General features: G+C 50.8%; 6 protein-coding genes across 6 annotated transcripts, besides 3 other annotated features; 3 read left to right on the top strand and 3 right to left on the bottom strand.

Moving 5' to 3' along the window:
- Positions 1-16,181: part of a sequence feature (contig 1.129 1..627835(1)) that runs on past both edges of the window.
- ANIA_07499 (putative sister chromatid cohesion protein Mis4) lies at positions 694-6,225 on the bottom strand (the record flags this gene model as incomplete). The annotated part of the gene is made up of 5 exons (XM_675676.1): positions 694-3,511; positions 3,564-5,565; positions 5,617-5,750; positions 5,809-5,998; positions 6,063-6,225. The coding sequence occupies 5 exons, from the start codon at positions 6,223-6,225 to the stop codon at positions 694-696; spliced, it is 5,307 nt and encodes a 1,768-aa protein (XP_680768.1).
- Positions 6,541-7,678, top strand: ANIA_10970 (DNA-directed RNA polymerase I core subunit RPA12). The gene is made up of 3 exons (XM_050612003.1): positions 6,541-6,713; positions 6,780-7,011; positions 7,064-7,678. The coding sequence occupies exons 1-3, from the start codon at positions 6,599-6,601 to the stop codon at positions 7,080-7,082; spliced, it is 366 nt and encodes a 121-aa protein (XP_050467968.1). The 5' UTR covers positions 6,541-6,598; the 3' UTR covers positions 7,083-7,678.
- ANIA_07498 (deoxyhypusine monooxygenase) lies at positions 7,092-8,243 on the bottom strand. Its single transcript, XM_675675.2, has 2 exons — positions 7,748-8,243; positions 7,092-7,680 (listed from the first exon to the last, which is right to left on the bottom strand). Exons 1-2 carry the CDS (start codon positions 8,227-8,229, stop codon positions 7,152-7,154), a joined length of 1,011 nt encoding a protein of 336 aa, XP_680767.1. The 5' UTR covers positions 8,230-8,243; the 3' UTR covers positions 7,092-7,151.
- Positions 8,747-8,792: a sequence feature (Short protein (ANIA_11566, CBF79501.1) was converted to a misc_feature.).
- Positions 8,848-8,858: a sequence feature (Short protein (ANIA_11566, CBF79501.1) was converted to a misc_feature.).
- Positions 9,211-9,989, bottom strand: ANIA_07497 (ETC complex I subunit; the record flags this gene model as incomplete). The annotated part of the gene is made up of 3 exons (XM_675674.2): positions 9,735-9,989; positions 9,575-9,685; positions 9,211-9,520 (listed from the first exon to the last, which is right to left on the bottom strand). The coding sequence occupies exons 1-3, from the start codon at positions 9,977-9,979 to the stop codon at positions 9,211-9,213; spliced, it is 666 nt and encodes a 221-aa protein (XP_680766.1). The 5' UTR covers positions 9,980-9,989.
- ANIA_11565 (F1F0 ATP synthase subunit f) lies at positions 10,177-10,989 on the top strand. The gene is made up of 6 exons (XM_050612002.1): positions 10,177-10,206; positions 10,289-10,347; positions 10,419-10,433; positions 10,549-10,699; positions 10,757-10,822; positions 10,883-10,989. The coding sequence occupies exons 2-6, from the start codon at positions 10,300-10,302 to the stop codon at positions 10,906-10,908; spliced, it is 306 nt and encodes a 101-aa protein (XP_050467967.1). The 5' UTR covers positions 10,177-10,206; positions 10,289-10,299; the 3' UTR covers positions 10,909-10,989.
- ANIA_07496 (uncharacterized protein) lies at positions 11,426-16,172 on the top strand. Its single transcript, XM_050612001.1, has 5 exons — positions 11,426-11,636; positions 11,755-12,014; positions 12,063-12,318; positions 12,372-12,539; positions 12,600-16,172. The coding sequence occupies exons 2-5, from the start codon at positions 11,769-11,771 to the stop codon at positions 15,857-15,859; spliced, it is 3,930 nt and encodes a 1,309-aa protein (XP_050467966.1). The 5' UTR covers positions 11,426-11,636; positions 11,755-11,768; the 3' UTR covers positions 15,860-16,172.

The raw sequence follows: 16,181 nt of genomic DNA, 5'->3' as shown, positions 1-16,181 counted from the left end.
TGGACGGGTGGAACGGCTCAGGGCCCTGAAAGCAACGTCATTCTGTCATTCTGCCACCATCCAAGCATTCTGGGTGGCCCACTCGCATCGCCATACTAGCCTGAAGCCGTTAGCACTTGAGAGTACAAATCGCCGAGAATTACGTAGAATTATTTAAGACCTTCCAGACCTTCCAGAACGACAGCTGCCATCCGGCATAGAGTGATGCTGTACTGGAGTAGCATACTCCTTTTCTTCTCCCGTAGAGACAACTATACATTATACGTGGTCCACGTTGTCTCATAATCTGGCACTGGCGACTTTAGCTCCATGGCGGACAATAATAGCAGCTCTAAGAGAGATCCACTTTTAGGCCGTGGATCGAGTATCGAGCCGAAGATCCGATGAGCTCCTGAGAACAAGTCACAGGGACAAGATAAGCGGTGACTGTCTTGGGGTGTAGCTGATCGATTGGATGGATCGCTAGCGTAGATACAAATCCATCATAGATACTAGAAACAAGGCACTGTGGTCCTCAAAGTACAATGAAGGCAAGACGATTTCCACGCCATCATAAGAACGAAATATCGAACGCAAGCCCTGCCTGTCTCCACAAAACGCCGTTTTCCGCTTGCCCAATATGCACCGTCTAAATACCGTTGTAGAAACAGCCAAATTACAGTAATGTGTGTAGGTCTCGCCTACCTCGCCTACCTAGTGCTCCTGATCCGCATCCCCGTCTGGAGTCGCACTCGCACTGCTCCTCTTCTTTCCCGACCCGGATTTTCGGCCTCGAGGCCGTTTCGGCGGATTTTGACTCGATGTGGAGCCCTTGCGCTTCGGCGGGCGTTGGCCAGCAACCCAGGTCGCTCCAGAGTCTTCAGCCTCGACGGCTGCGTCAAAATCACCCTCCGCATCTTCGTCGGATCCAATCTTGAACTCCTCGTCAATGGAGAGTAGTGTTGCAAATTCACGACATTTATCGATCATGTTTTGCTGACTGTCCAGAGATGACATATTTCGGGAAATGGCCTCCCAGAATCTATCACCATTGACACCTTGTACCTTCGTAGCGGACTTGTTAGTCTCCTTAGCGGCCGCCTTCGCATCGTTCCGGACATGGGCCGTGACTCCGTACAGACGTCGAAGATGTGTTCGTGCCTCCCACAACATCGACAAAGACGCGGCTGCTACAGTAAGATGTCGTAAAGTCGCCGGATTGACATTTGGCAGTGGTAAGCTACTGACAGTCTCGGCTGACACAGCCATGGACACCTCGTCTCCCTGCATAGCTTCCTGTTTTGGCGGGAATATCTCGGTCTCAATAGCGTGTGCTACAATGGTTCCTGTCGCGGAGACGATGCGCTCCAAGCAGCCAACAGTCGCCACTAGTTCAGCAAGCTGGTTGTAGTCGAAGAATGCCAGGTTTTGAGAAATAAAGCGGGCAAGCAGAAGATGCTCTGGCGGGTTACCGCTGGAGTTAAGCTTCTTCAGTTCGAAGTTCACTTTGGAGCAGAGGTTCGAAAGGAACTTTTTTTGATACCGGCTATTACTTATCTTGACGATATCGAATAGCGGCGCTAGCTTGGCAACATATGGACGGGCCGTGGCGCCAGAGGGATCCCCAACGACATCGCGTTGGTAGTAGAACGCCTCCTGGACGGCACGCATATATTCCCTTTCGAACATAGACTCATACTGCTGGTGAAGCATCTTGTGCGTATCGTACGCTACCTTGGCTATGGCTGGCACGGTGGATGTCTCCAAGGAGACTAGGACTCCAGCGCACTCTTTCGGATGCACTAAACCTTGCCTGTTGATGCTAGCAATCAATTCGATAGCGGTCAAGCCGTATGAGTCTTGCCGAGACTGTGCGACTCGAAGCATGTTTTTGAGAAAGTGCTGGGCAATCAACGCAGCGGCTCCGTCGTTATCGCTCGCTTTCAGTGACCCGCCTAACCTAGTCGTGTTTTGCTGTTCCGCGGCCTCGGAGACGGGGACTATAGACTTCTCTGCTTTGCCTTCGTGCATTGCGAAGAAATCCGCAAAGGCCTTCAGGACGATATTTTGGAGGCTGGGGTTGTCTTCCTCAAACACTGCTGCAAGGACACGTCTCGGTTCTTCTCGGCCAAAATGCGCAGGCCATGATTGGCAAATAGAACCCAAACTCTCAAGAGCCATGACGCGCACCTCAAGCGGCTGCTTTGCCAGGGTGAAGGGGATAATTGAGTCAATCATAAGACCGGCTACAGACCCGCCTTTCCAGCCTGGGACCGCGTTCCGAAAGTGAGGTTCGTATTTCTCAAGGTCACAATGCCGGCCAACACAGCCCGCGATTCTGATATAGCTCTTCGCCCTTGCAAGAATAACAGAGTTGCTGCTGCTAGAGAGGTCAACGCTCTTGTACTGCTGTATGGGTTTCAGAACGGAGATCGTGAGCTTCACAAGGCGGTCCGTATTTCGCAAGACGCCGTTGATAGTCCACAGACAAGCCATGACCTCGTTGAGCTCTGCCCGTGCCAGTTTGGCCACGCTCTTGAAAAGGTCATTTTGGACATCTTTCAAGAGCGTATTATGAGAGTTTGATAGGTATGGTAGAACACATCGGTAGATGATCACCACAGAGCGGAATAAAAACAGATCTTCTGCCGTGGCAAGGTTCCCTATGTAAGGATGGAGGGCATCCAACTGGTCTGGACGAAGTAATTTGGGGTTCACTTTGGCAAATACTGTCATCGTTTGCAGTAAAGCCTGCTGGAACTCCTTTCTTGAATCATTACCCTCGATCAATTTCTCGAACATGGTCGCAACCATAGCTTTGCACACTTTGAAATTCATAGTAGATGTCTTGGACGAATCAGATAGCAGCTTTCCTAAGCAAGGGCCAAGTGCTTCTAAAGCCGTATCACTTCTTTGTACCAGATGTACAAATAGTGTAATTCTTTCTGCGAGCCCAACCTTCAGCTTTGGGATATCCTGAGCGGCGTCGACCAGATCATAGAACGGAGTAAGCCAGATTTCTTCGAATGTCTGACGCGCCAATGCTGCCACGCCCTCTTCAAGGTCAACAGTTCGCTGAAGAAAGCTATCCAGGATGGCCATTTTTAGCTCGACGCGTGAAGTCCTTAGGTAGATTTCTTTCATCAACCCAATGCACCGTTTTCGGACGCCGGCTGCAGCATCGCCAGAGCAGGCCAGGATGCTCCGGCAGCCCTCTTCTTCTAAGTTCGGTTTTAAGACAATGCATTTAGCGATCAACGACAATGCGGAGTCGCGAACCATAGGTGACGCGTCTGTCGCACATCGAAGAATTACGCGCATAACCGAGGCATCTCTATCCAGAAGACTCGGGTCCTTCTCCAGCATATATATTACACTCTTTAGACTGCGACTCCGGACTTTGGCTTGGTCACTCGTGATTGAGTTGAGGAGCACTTTGAGAATGGTATCGAAAGCTTTGCAAAAGCTCGAGTTCAGGACCGTTAGAATGTAGGCAAATTTCCCTTGGGCAGCTGAGACGTTGTCGAAATTCCTGAAAACATTAGTCTCAAGTCAACAATTAAATGGCATTCTGGGCAGGTTACCTATTAGTCTCCAGCCATCGTGAATCAGAGAACAGCTTTGCAAAAAGATGTACTGCACCCTCTGTTGCATCATCGTATGTAACTTCGTCCTTTACCTCGGAGTTGTAGTGAATAGAGCAGAATGTCTTTGCCCACTGAGTCAAAAAAAATCCCCTGGCGCTGGTAAGTTGCCAATTATTCGAGTTGCTATCGTTGAGGAAATACTCGAGGGCCACTCGGTAGGGGCCATTCGGAACCACGAGATCTTGAGGATGTAGAGCACGATTTGTATAATCATCGAACAATTGCTTTAAAGAATCTGTAAGCTCCGTTTCGGACTCTTCCATGGCAGGAAGTAAGTGCTGTGCTGTAGAAATCAAGTCAGAGATGGCCGAACCCATCCAACCCAAAAGCTCTAGAGCCATGCTCTTCGCTGTGGCGGGGCTCTTCTCAAGGTCCGCGATGCTGACCATGTGCGATGCCATGATACGAAGAAGCAGTTCCGCAGCAGGCCAGTCCATAGAACTTAGAACTCCAATCAAGTCTTCAGTGAAGAGGTCAAGGATATTTCGGTAGGGTTGGTCACCAGTCTTGGTGGACGTCATTGCTCGCTGGACAATGAACTTGATAATATACTGAGCGCTTCGCAGAGCATTATCGTACAGGCCATTGACCTTCGCAGCCAAACGCGCTAATGATACATCGGACTGATCATTATCACCATCATCAATAGTTTCGTCGGCGTCATCGGTACCATCGTCCTCGCCTTCGGACTTCACAATCTTACGCTTAGTCTTTGCCGACCTGTGAGAAGGAGTGTCTAAGGCAGTGGTCTGCACGAGCTGCATGACCAGGGCGGTTAGCAACTGGATATTTTTGCCATCGGCAAGCTTGAACTGCCTGGCACTTTGCCGAGTAGCTGGAAGCTTTTCTAGGGAAACTAAGATCTCGTCGAGGATGAACGCGCGCTGGGACGGATATCTCGAAAATATCTTTGCGAGAATGTCCATTGCCCCGCGCCGAACAGATTCATATTTTTGACTACCAACCGCCGAGTCCTTTTCCGTGTGCGAATTCTCAACGAATATCAATTTGGCAGCAAAAAACTCGGTTGCGGTAATTGCTCCTTCGGAAACATCGATCCGTGCTAGAAATCCAGCAAAAAGGCTGAGAACCTTCTTGCTTTGCTGAATTACTCCACCAATGGCACGCCTTTGAAGAGAACAGAGCTCGAAAAATTTCCCGTCCTTCCCTCCGGGCCGGGCTTCAACGGCTGGTATTATGCAGTTGTCGAAGACCTGATTAAGTAGGTTCGGAATCGCTTCAATCAAGTCCTCAGGACAAAGGTCCCGTTCTGTCTGGGAGCCAGACATCGTCTGAAGGAGAGTGTTGACAGCAAGAAGGGCATTGTGCATGTCATCCAACTTTTTCAACCAGTCCTGAGATGCTGTTTCGTCCGATGCATCCTCTAACTTCAGATCAGGCGCTTGCGCAGCAATTATTGGCCTTTCACAGAACTTCTGGATGCGATTGAGGTAATCTGAGGGAATGTCTTGGAGTCTATTGAAGCTCACCACCTTCTTCATAGCCTTTTGAAGGCGTGAATGGGCATCCGGAGAAAGAATAGGTCCACTGGATTCCAACGATTGAAGCGAAGTGAATATCATGTTCGGTCCATCTGGAGCTATGTCGGATCCCCACGAGTCAAGTTGATCTTCTACTTCAAATATCTCATGAAGAATCTCCTGCAACTTGACAAGGGCAGCATCTGCTTCTTCCTTCTGAGCTCTTAGCCGAATGGACGTTACATTGTCATCACCACCAGTGCTCTCGTTCCTCTTCTTCGGAGCAACCTGTGTTTGTTCGGCGGTCGGCAATGGCTTAACCGGTATCACGACGGAGAGCTGGCTTGCGGGCTGGTTAGGGTGTTTAGGAGTGCTAGGAATGAGTTTATGGGTCTGGGGTGGGTTAGATTTAGAATTCTTCAGCTGGGTCCCAGCATCCATATCCGAGGGTGTAGGATCTATAACCTATAAGCCAAGGTCGTGTATAAGGTGAAAGTTGAGAATCTCACATCGATAGGCGATATCCGTGGAGTCCAGCATCATTTTGGAGAAGGGCCCAAGGAGGTTACTGCTGGAAACCAAATTGTGAGAGGCATTTAGTGATGGCGTAGTGTTCCGGTTTCCTGTCGGGAGCTTGAATTTGCTAAAGAAAATGGGTATATGTCAACATAATTCTATTCCTAAAGACGGAAGTTGCTCACAATTCAGTCAGTTTCTCCCCATCCAATAGATGCTGCAGGTACTCCCGGGAGGTCTCTAAGCGGCTTGATTCGTGGCATCCTGATCGGATGTCGTCGTTTAGATCATTCAGCGCAGTGCGGCCGGACTGGAGGATATGATTTATTGAGGTCGTAGCAGGAGGGCGGCCAACATCCGGACGTAATATGCAATCTAGAGATAGAAGCGTATTAATAATATTCACATAGCTCTCACTCCAGACTCTTGCTCGACTCACCCAATCCAAATATCGGGGTACTGTACATTGGAGAGTACTGCAGGGCCTCTTCCACAGCTAATGGTCTTTCCCGACGCTGCGCCTGCCCCATCGCAACTCCCGCCTGCCCCTGGACATGGCTATTTATGACGACTTGGACAGCCGGACGCCAGTTTGGATCCATAGCGGCAGTGGGACCTTAATGAGAACTGCAGGTCAAATGGAGAATGGGAGGTATTATTTGGAAGCGGGAAAGACATGCTTCACTCATGGCTGTCAGTCTTCGGACCGAATTTCCACCCCATCAAACGTTCATTTCAAAAGGCGCTGTAGACGTCGACAGGACGACAGACCTGTTTAGGTGATGATTTAAGGCACGGCGACTATTGTCTTGCGGCTGCCGTCTCCCCTTGACCGCCCTGCGCTAATGTACAGTTCTTGTCCAACAGATTGTGGTCCGTGGGTCCGCCAATCTCCCCGAGCGGAAAAAAGTGAAGAAAAAGTGAAGCAAAAGCACATCGATAAGAGAAAGCATTCCTCCTCAATCAACGCTCACTATGTCTACAATTGGCTCCTTAGTTTTCTGTACAGACTGCGGTTCTTTGCTTGAAGGCTCCGTCGGGGATCCAACAAGGATCTTGGTTTGTGACGTCTGCGGAACCCGCAACAAAGGTGAGTTTCCAAAGAGCAAATGGATGATGGAAACCTAAGAAAAGATACTGATATGCTGCCCGCCAGATACTGTACCGAAAACGATTGTCTCTGAGTCCAAACCGAGCTCTTTCCCGTCATCGCTGCGCGCGAAGCGGTCCGCGATCCAAACTTTGACACAAGCGGACAAAAGAACGGAAGCTTTAATTGAGAAGGACTGCCCCAAGTGTGGGAGGAAGGAAATGTACTTCACTACAGTACAACTGCGCAGTGCCGATGAAGGAAGTACCGTTTTCTATACCTGTGTTTGCGGATACAAGTATGAGCTCTCCGTTTCTATCCTACGAACATCAGCTTACTATGCGCCGCAGGGAAACCACGAACAATTAATACCCAGAATATCTATTTGCATTGCTAGAAGACCAATAATAATCTTCGCCGTGACCTTCTCCGTGCCAATCAAGCAGCAGGCACTGCAGCAGGGTTACCAGAGTCTGGAATCAACGCATACTCAATCTCCCCATTCTTCTCAAACTCTGCCATGTCAAGAGCCACGATAATACTGTCTCTCACAACCTTTTCTGGGTCATTCAAGAACTTCTTCAAAGTGTCCTCCACGCCTTCGACGTCACCTAGACTGCCAAGTGCCTCTGCAGCTTCGTGTCGCACCATACCAACTTCGTTTAAGTCGCTAAGGGTTTCTGTAAGGCTTGGTACTGACGCCGGGTGGCAAAGCTGACCGAAAACGAATGCGATCTCGTGACGGAAAAGAGCGGAGGGATCTTTCATGCCCTTTGCGAGTGATTGGACGGCTTGCTTGGCAGTGGGAAGATCAGGTGGTGAGGCAAGATCGCGCAACCCGAACATGGCACGGTATCGTTCGAACAATGGCAGATTCGTGTCGAGGAGTGTTTTCTCTAGGTCAGGAATCGAAGGCTCTTTCGCAGTCAAGGGCATGGGCGGGGCCGGGTCAATGGACGTGAAATCACTATGATATGTTAGGATGGAAATGGAGAATGATAATTAAACATGAGAAAAGCAGAATTAGAGCGTACCTAGGCTTCAGTTTCTCAGCCTTCCTAGCTTCCGATTGCTCCCACAGAATCCTATCCACAGCAATGTCGCATGTCTCCCGAACAACATCCACTTCATTCTCGTTGTCCCTAAGCGCCTTCAAAACCTCCAAGCTGCTCTCGTAGCCAAGCGCGCCCAGCGCCTCCGCAGCTTCATGGCGACACATCGAATCCTCCTGGGTATCCTGCACCACGTCGAGCAGAAACGGCAACGCATCAGTGTTTCGCGTCTGACCGAGACAGTATGCGAGTTCATGCTTGAGCAGAGCTGACGCAGAAGAGAAACCGGCAGCGATGGCTTGGATCGCGGGGAGTGTCTTCTCGGTGGGCGGTTGCAGGCATGCGAGATGCTTTAGCGAGAATAGAGCGCGAAAGCGACGAGCGAGCGGCTCAGTCTCGGAGGTGAGAACATTGCGGAGGGTTTGGACGGTGGTGTCCGCACTGTTCAGGTTGTCTGTTGTCATTTTCAATAATGGCCGTATTTATTATAGATAAGAAACAAATGGACTGGATCGTGAGGTGAAGTATTATTTTTCGATCTTATCTGCGTAGATAATAATTTTTTGGCGGGGTGGCGGGGCCCAAACCTACGGCTAGGCCTGCTTTTTCTTATAATGATCCGTGTCGAACGATACCTAGGTTTTTGGCTTCCCGTTCTTGGCAGATACATTGGGGATTGATTGGGCTGTTTATTCTTATTCTTAAGACTAATTTTCTAGGGGCATGCTATCAATAAGCCCACTACGTAGGTATCACTACATGGCTGTCACTGTACCGAACCGTATAGTCCTAGCATAAACTTAGATGTGGGAAGTTTCATACCATTAACTAGGCAAACAGACTGCACTGACTGCTGACTGCTGACTGCTGGCGGTCCTGTCAATGCCAGAGTACTACCTGTAACTCAATACAAGAGGCCTGGATGAAGGGCCTGCGAGCTTATATTGGAACGCAGGCTTCAGTTCCGGGCCTGGTCTCAGCATGTGTCTCCAGGGTTATTCACCTCTTCGACTAAATGGCTCTGAAGGTGAGTGACGTCCCTTGGTTCATCTAGCTGAAGGGACAACTATGTTGGGTAATAGAGATACTGTGAAAGCATATCTGCCACGCTGTCATGTCAATACCCACTAACCTTTTTTTTTTCAGAATAAATCCTAGGAACCTGCGAACACAAGTTATCAAATCATTATCAATACCTGTTTTGACATTATGGTATATGGCTCTTTCAGAGGGAGTAACTACGTCCAGGTGCGTAGTAAAGCTGCGCCAAAAAGAATCAAGGGATCGATGCCATCATGATAAAACGGCACGTTAGCTCAACCTTTGGAGCTTGTCACGAGTCTGCAGGATTACTGGGCATCAAGTACATCACACCCACTTTGATTCTGAAAACATGCAAAAAGAAACAGGCACTTATATACATACACGCTGCCGAAGTAACGCATTTATTTGGTTCTGATGTGCTTAAGCTTCTTGGGCTCGTGGACAAAGTTGTTTGCATAAGCCTTGGGAACAAATTTGCGCTCATTCGGCTCCTGAACAAAATATTCATAGCCCTGCTTCTGCGCGAATAAAATGGCATCTTCCTTGGTCTTGAAGTTCAGGTGCGTGCCCTGCATGGCATCAGCGGAAGATTGCCAACCCATCAAAGGGTTCTCCCATCGGTGGCCCTTCTGTAAAATGTCCCAATCCATCCTCCAGTGGTGGCTGTGCCACTCTCCAGACTGCGTAGCGGGCTTCGAAGGCCGGAAGATTCTGAATGATGTTGTTAGCTGTTATATCAAAATCCTTCTGGAACCAATTTCATACCTGACAGTGCGCGCCTGAAGGTCGGTGGGGGCACCAGAGAGAACAGCAGCAGGAACCGTCTCGCCAGGCTCGCTTCCATCCATGACACGCTTAGGCACAGGAGAAAATTTGCTTTGAATGGGTCAGTCAAACTCCACGTAAAGTATAGGGGCCTTCGTACGAGGTGCCATGATCGACCGTCGCGTCATAATCAGGCTGATGACGAGTCATTGCCTCTGCGGGAGTCTCCTTCTGGATCAGTGTGCTCTCGGAAAGAGGAGTGGTCGGAGCGTCAGCAACGCTGCTGCTGGGCTTAACGGACGTTTCGGCTCTGAAAGCAGTTGCTGAAAGCATACGGGTGTTGCGGTATGTCACGAGCCTGCCCACCCGGGAGCAAGCGATGTTTCCGGCCCTCATAAAAGACATTGTGTCAGTTGCACCTGTTGTGGTGAGAATAGAGCGGCGAAGACAAGCGTGGATTGACGAGGTGAGGTATTGCAACCTTGCCGGGCCGGCGCGGTCTGAAGGCAAAGCCTAATTAGGTTTAGCGTGCTGTGCGGCTCCCCTACGTTCTCTTCCGACAACCCGCCCTCAGGCACTTCTAACCATCTTTTGTCGCTCACCATCCACTTGATACATTCGCTCACGTCAAGGTAAGATAACTGATACCTAAATACTATTAAAGAATCACCTTGAGATTTGGCGCACTTCGGATTGCTAATGACCTTCTGTCAGACCGCGCAAAGATGAGCTACATCGCCCGCCGAGGTCTCTCGACCCTGATTCCTCCTAAGGTAGGGAACCTGGAGAGCGAACTGGGAATAATTATTCTGAACCTACGTTTACTGATTCCCGATTATCTCAGATTGCTTCCCCCAACGTGAGACCCCTCTTATGCCCCATACCGCCGACCCCAATCCGTGACGGTCGCTCGAGGTCGACGTCACAAAGAGCTTCATGCGTCTGGGCTCAATGAATCACTAACAACTGCAAAGGCAATCGGTGCTGCCAAGGATGCCGCTCGTATGGACCGTGTTGTAAACTTCTACGCTAAGCTCCCCCGTGGCTCTGCTCCTGAGACCAAGCCTACTGGCCTCATTGGACGCTACCAGGCTCGCTACTTCGGTGACAAGCCGTCTGCTGCCCGTGAGTGACATTGTCTACTGTATCCAGGTTGCTGCTGACATGCTCGCCTCTTTCAAGCCCTTGCTCACGCTATCGGTGGCATTCTTATCCTTGGCTACAGCATGGAATACTACTTCCACCTGCGTATGATTCTATCTCTATCCTTCCTGACAATTGAACATACCTCTGATAAGTTTCTTATAGGTCACCACAAGAATCACCCTCACTAAATTACTCTTGATAGGTGCTGGACGTGGGGGATTTGTGTATATACCGTGGGCCTAGAATGGAGCCTTCGTAACATCGAACAGCTGCGATTTCAGCAATTCCATCCTCTGTAACATTAGTTTAGACCTTCCACATTGATTGTAAGAGTAATCATTAATGCAGTATTCTTTGACCCCTGTACTCCGTCTCCGTTTGGTTCAATTCGGAATGCTGGGCGCGATTATATGGAAATTGGCGAAGGTCGAGATAAAAAGAGTCAACCACAACGCACGAGAGAGTAGCCAGGGGCCGTACGTATATCGGGTGACCAAAGTAGGCACAATCGATCGTAGGGTGATGACTCTTGAACCTTGTTGCCGACTTTCGCGGCTCGCAAGTCGAACTCCAGCCACAGGGTTTGCAACACTTTGCGGCGTTTCCCACGCTAACCGAAAACAGCCACCCTAGTCTTGGGAACCTGAGCAATCGCTCATCATCCATAACCGCAGGCCATCATCCGATCTCCATCAACTTAGAGAAGAGCCGCTCTATCGTGACCTCCCTTTCGGGATATCATAGGCTGTTGCCTTTATCCTCAAGAGCTCTCTCTGCCGCCCGCTCGACTCGACTCGTGTATCTTGCGCACCGCTAGCCTCTTCATCATCCACCCTCTTGGTCGTTCGGAGCTTTTCAAGGCTCAAACAGCTAAGCTCACAGTTCAACCGTGGCGATTCTTGATCCCTAACAATAGGTATCTCCGAGTCCTCTATTTATTTCATCTATGTTTCAGAAGTCCTATTGCCACACATCCCGCATTTATAGCTTCAAAACACATGTCTAACAGATGTCGCAACTGGTTGTTCCCACAGACTCGAGAATTGTTATGGCAGAGCAGAACGGCCACGATGTGGTAAATCTAACCCTGTCGGGCGGCGATCCTTCGCCTTCCGACGTTCCTGCGAGCACCACCGACAAGGAACCTGCTGGAGGGGACGAGGGGGAGACCAACACTATCGCTACGACATCATCCGAGACGAAGACAAACATCGGATCAGAAGATCAGAAAACGCACGAAGAAATGCCGATGGGAAGCAGTGACAAGGACAAGGGCGGAGAACAAACAGTGGCAGTGAGTGTTCCGGGCCAGATGCCGGCGCCTCGACTTACCCCGACACAGGATGCATCAAAGCAAGGACCAAGTTCGGTTGCCGCAAAAGTACTTGAAATGAACGGGGTTACATCTACATCGGATGGCGGAGAAGACTCAGCCTCCTTGGGCGGCTCGGAATCCGATGCTAGTCGAGCAGAAAGCAGAGTCAACAGTCGCGCTGGGTCAACCAAACGGCCAACAACATTCAAGCCGGTGTCTTTCGCCAAATTCTCCGTTCCAAAGGCACCGGGTACACAACCGGTGGCTAAGGTTCCTGAAAAGAGTATGTACAGCTTCGCCCATTATAAGAAGGAATGGAGTCATAATATGTAGTAGCACCTTTGTCCTCGGGCACCCCCCTAGGCACACCGTCGCAGAATCCTCGGCCTCGGTTGGTCGCGAAGACAACGAGTAGCTTACATTCCCTGTCGAAAACGGGCACAAGCGGCACTAGACTTGGTGGAGGTGGGCCCGATCCCAGCCAGGTTTGGAATAGGAATCGACGTAAGGAACTCCCAACTATGACAAACTCATGAAACACCAGCTGACTATTTATTCTCGCAGCGGTCCAGCAGACACCTCCGAAACATCTCACGGACGAGGAGTTGAAACAGCAGTATGGAATTCACATGACGTCGAGAATCCAGGAAGATGGCGGCGGAACAGAATCCAAATGGGCTGATATTGACGACGACGAAGATGACTGGGCCCCAGAAACCATCGAATGGAATGATGGAACCAAGACCGACCTGAAGGCCGAACCAGCTCACCCTGAGCCTGCTCCGACGACTACACAACCAACCACGAAGACAGCGACGGATTCCAAGCCAGCGTCCCCCGTAGTGGAACAGACAACTACCGCCAAGGAAATTTCAAAGAAAATTGCTAAGCCGGTCACCTCGATAGGGCCAAATCCTACGGTGCTCAGGCTGGGAGCTAGTGTAGAGAGGCAAGCGAGAACTGCAGCTTTCTCTGCCAAGGGGCCCAATAATGAGAAACCGCCCTCATCCTCCACGAGCCCAGCCCCTCCGACCAAGTCACCTTGGGCCCCAATTCCACCCGTTGAAAAAGCGTCTCCGGTCATGCCTCCGGTTCAAGTTCAGGCCGCAACACGGCCTTCTCCTAGGGAAAAGCCCAACGATGGCTTCGGTATGCCTGTTGCTCCTAAAGAAATAGCGGCAGACGACTTCAACCGTTCCTGGAAGGAAACACAGCCTGGCACGCGAGAGCTCTATAATTCCAGATCGGGACGTTATGAGCCTGTTCCTGAACCGAGAAAAGGCGGGAACTACCGAAATGAGCAGAGCTTCCGTGCTCCCTCTGTGTTGCAACGACCTACAGCACCAGATGAGCATGCCGGACCTGCAGAGCCTTCTGCTGCGTTCCAAACGCACAGAACAAGTGGTCAAGATGGTGGACATTGGACTCGTCGTCGAACCTCGTCTAATGTTAGCGGTGGGAGTGGGAGCTTTGGTCGGCGGATGTCGATTGGTCGACCTGATTTGGCTCAGAGGACGTTTGAGGCTAGACGCGGATCCCAAGCGAATGGCGCAGGTGAGCCGGCCAGCCACGCACGAGAGTATTCTCATGATCCGCAGTTGCGGGACGTCTCTCCGATGCGCCATGGTGTTGGTCCTTCCTGGCCTTCTCGAGACTCGACTATGGCTGCCGAAAGGGGTTCAAGTATGGCTGCTGGAGGAACCCAGCCTCCTGCTACTGACGGACAACCCAGAGTACCGCAACCAGCTCCGGAAGATGCCATTGCTATGCAGGAGAGAATCATGAAGGAGAAACGTCTGGAGGCCAGACAGCGAAGATTAGAACAAGAAGCGCAGGAGGAAGCAGCGAAACGGGAAAGAATACGACAGAAGCTCGAGGCCTTGGGACCGCCGCCGGAGAAACCAAGAGCAAAGAGCAAAGGATCTCCGGAAGTTAATAAGGTTGAATCGACGACTACCAGTTCTGCACAGTCACCACCAAAACCCCCAGTGCCAGAGCCCACTGGGGCGCCAAAACAGTACGGCATGATGAAGGTCCATCACCCTGATACCGTGAAAAAACTCATCGAGAGAGAAAGAAATCAAGACAAGCCCGCACCAGCGGCTAGCTCTAAGCGTCCTCCCTCTCCTAGTCGGGAGCCGAAAGCAGATGCTGTTGCAACCAACGGACTTCAACCAGCACCCGAATCGACAGGCCAAGCCGAAGATATGGCTGTGGAGCAGAAGGTTGATGAAGAGAATGCTCAATGGAAAAGTGGGATTAATGTACCAAACTACACGCCTTGGACAGCGAATAATAAACTCGTCGGCCCCGCAGCTCCTATCACGAATCCCTGGAAGCCTTTCACCAACGACAAGACGTTAGGTAACGGCATCTTCGACCAATCCCTGGGGAACTTTCCAGCGAGGGACTTGACCTTGCGAAATCATCTCAGTTTGGAGCAATCCTCCCTACCTCCAAGCTCACAGCCATTCCCTCAGACTACGCGTTCTGCCCAGGAAAGTACAACAATATCCCCGTTGCCCTCGCCCGAAACTAGGCATGCTTCCTATGACACGTTAAGCCCTATTGCTCGCCCCGGCCCTATTGGTCCTCCTAGGACCCAGCAGTCACACTGGCAGCATGAGACACGTACCGCTGCATGGAACGAATTCCACGCCGTTGCTACGAAGCGTGAGGCTGAGGACAACGAGAAGCTACGCAGCGACCTGAATGCTCGTGAAAACCAAACTACACTTCCGGCCACATTCAACGAAACTTGGCGGCAAGTCCGCCCAGGTGACCAGGCTGGGCAAAGGCAAGTCGTAAGTATTTCCAGGTCAACAGATGGAAATCCTCCACTTGTGAACGCCTTAACCGGCCTTGAACATCCTGTTGGTTCACTTCCTTTCGTGGAGGCACATGCACGCCCTCTTGTGAGCATGCCCACTCGCAGTTCGAGATTCTTTCCACAGGCTACGGAGAACAGAAAGCCGGTGTTTGAGGAAGTGGACTTTCTCCGGAGCCCCTCGCCACCTCCTCCCGAAGAGGTCTCGACTCACCCAGCATACTTTGGCGATTCAAACAGGCCTCTAGTGCATCTCCCTGCACCGAAGCCAGTTGTCAAGCTCCCCCCGAAGGTGGTCGTGCCACCACCTCCACCGCCCACGTTTGCTTCCATGGTTGCTTCTAATACACGTCCTAATCCCGCTTCAACCGCCACAAATTGGCAGGAGAGAATCAATACCCTTTTCGGAAAGAAAACAGTGCCGGAGAAAAGACATGCTCTGGCTGTTTCGTCTGCCTCGAAGGAACCCCTCGATGTCCAGCTGCATGTCACGGCAGTTTCTGTCTCGCTTCCTTTCAATGGGGAGACCCAATTTGGCGACGGTGAATTAACCGCTAGACAAGTCGAGGAAGCCGAGGCAATGTTCGAGGACCGTGAAGTCGGTTCCCTACCAGTTGTACGAGTGCCCACGATGGCTCCTCCTGCCGCCTGGCGAGCTGCACCGGCACCATCTCAAGCCCGGCTGCGTGCCAAGGTTCTGAAAACAATGCAAATCCAGAGCGTTGAGCCTTTCTGGATTGGTTACCGTGATAAAAATGCTTCAGCGGTCAATCAGATCTTAATCCGACTCCCTGGTGCCGTGGAGGCAAAATCAGTAGCTGCCCCGCGGAAAGCAGGCTCCTATCCCAGTCCTCGGCCGCGCGGACAGTCTTCTTACAAATCTCGCAAGAATACGAAACCACGCGATGGAGCCAGTGGCTCGAACTTCAAGAGAGCTGCATCTCAGCAAACAAATGGGAACAGTCAGTCACAGCGACAGCTGCGTTCAGCTCAATAAACAGATCGAACAGGCCGCTCTCAGCAGGGTCTCGTTGCTTCTATTCTCTAGGACAAGACACTTGATCCTCCACTTTTATCTTTTGAGCTCAAACTCAGTATATTCTCTGAGTCCAGGCTTTTTGCGTTGAGGGTTTGAAATGAGCTACGTACGCCTGCAGGGAAACAGATGGGATTCATTCGGGTTCTCTAGCATATGTTCTTTTGTATTGTCCTTTACCGTACGATATTCCCTGCATCTTCTTTCTTATTCAATTACTCCTTCTCTTCTGTATCCAGCTCGAAGGCAGCCGTTGCGTTACTCGTTATGACCCGCCAACTGA

Source organism: Aspergillus nidulans, chromosome IV (genome assembly GCF_000011425.1).
Source record: "Aspergillus nidulans FGSC A4 chromosome IV".
NCBI classification, from domain to species: Eukaryota; Fungi; Ascomycota; class Eurotiomycetes; order Eurotiales; family Aspergillaceae; genus Aspergillus; species Aspergillus nidulans.
This window is presented reverse-complemented; position numbering and strand designations above follow the sequence as displayed.

Excerpts from the sequence above, each read along its gene's own strand:
- ANIA_10970 (XM_050612003.1), top strand. The coding sequence starts at position 6,599 with ATGTCTACAATTGGCTCCTTAGTTTTCTGTACAGACTGCGGTTCTTTG. Across the intron at positions 6,714-6,779 it reads CTGCGGAACCCGCAACAAAG|ATACTGTACCGAAAACGATT; the intron begins GTGAGTTTCCAA and ends GCTGCCCGCCAG.
- ANIA_07498 (XM_675675.2), bottom strand. The coding sequence starts at position 8,229 with ATGACAACAGACAACCTGAACAGTGCGGACACCACCGTCCAAACCCTC. Across the intron at positions 7,681-7,747 it reads GCTGAGAAACTGAAGCCTAG|TGATTTCACGTCCATTGACC; the intron begins GTACGCTCTAAT and ends AACATATCATAG.
- ANIA_11565 (XM_050612002.1), top strand. The coding sequence starts at position 10,300 with ATGAGCTACATCGCCCGCCGAGGTCTCTCGACCCTGATTCCTCCTAAG. Across the intron at positions 10,700-10,756 it reads TGACAAGCCGTCTGCTGCCC|CCCTTGCTCACGCTATCGGT; the intron begins GTGAGTGACATT and ends GCCTCTTTCAAG. Across the intron at positions 10,823-10,882 it reads GGAATACTACTTCCACCTGC|GTCACCACAAGAATCACCCT; the intron begins GTATGATTCTAT and ends AGTTTCTTATAG.
- ANIA_07496 (XM_050612001.1), top strand. The coding sequence starts at position 11,769 with ATGGCAGAGCAGAACGGCCACGATGTGGTAAATCTAACCCTGTCGGGC. Across the intron at positions 12,015-12,062 it reads GCGGAGAACAAACAGTGGCA|GATGCATCAAAGCAAGGACC; the intron begins GTGAGTGTTCCG and ends ACCCCGACACAG. Across the intron at positions 12,319-12,371 it reads GGCTAAGGTTCCTGAAAAGA|CACCTTTGTCCTCGGGCACC; the intron begins GTATGTACAGCT and ends AATATGTAGTAG.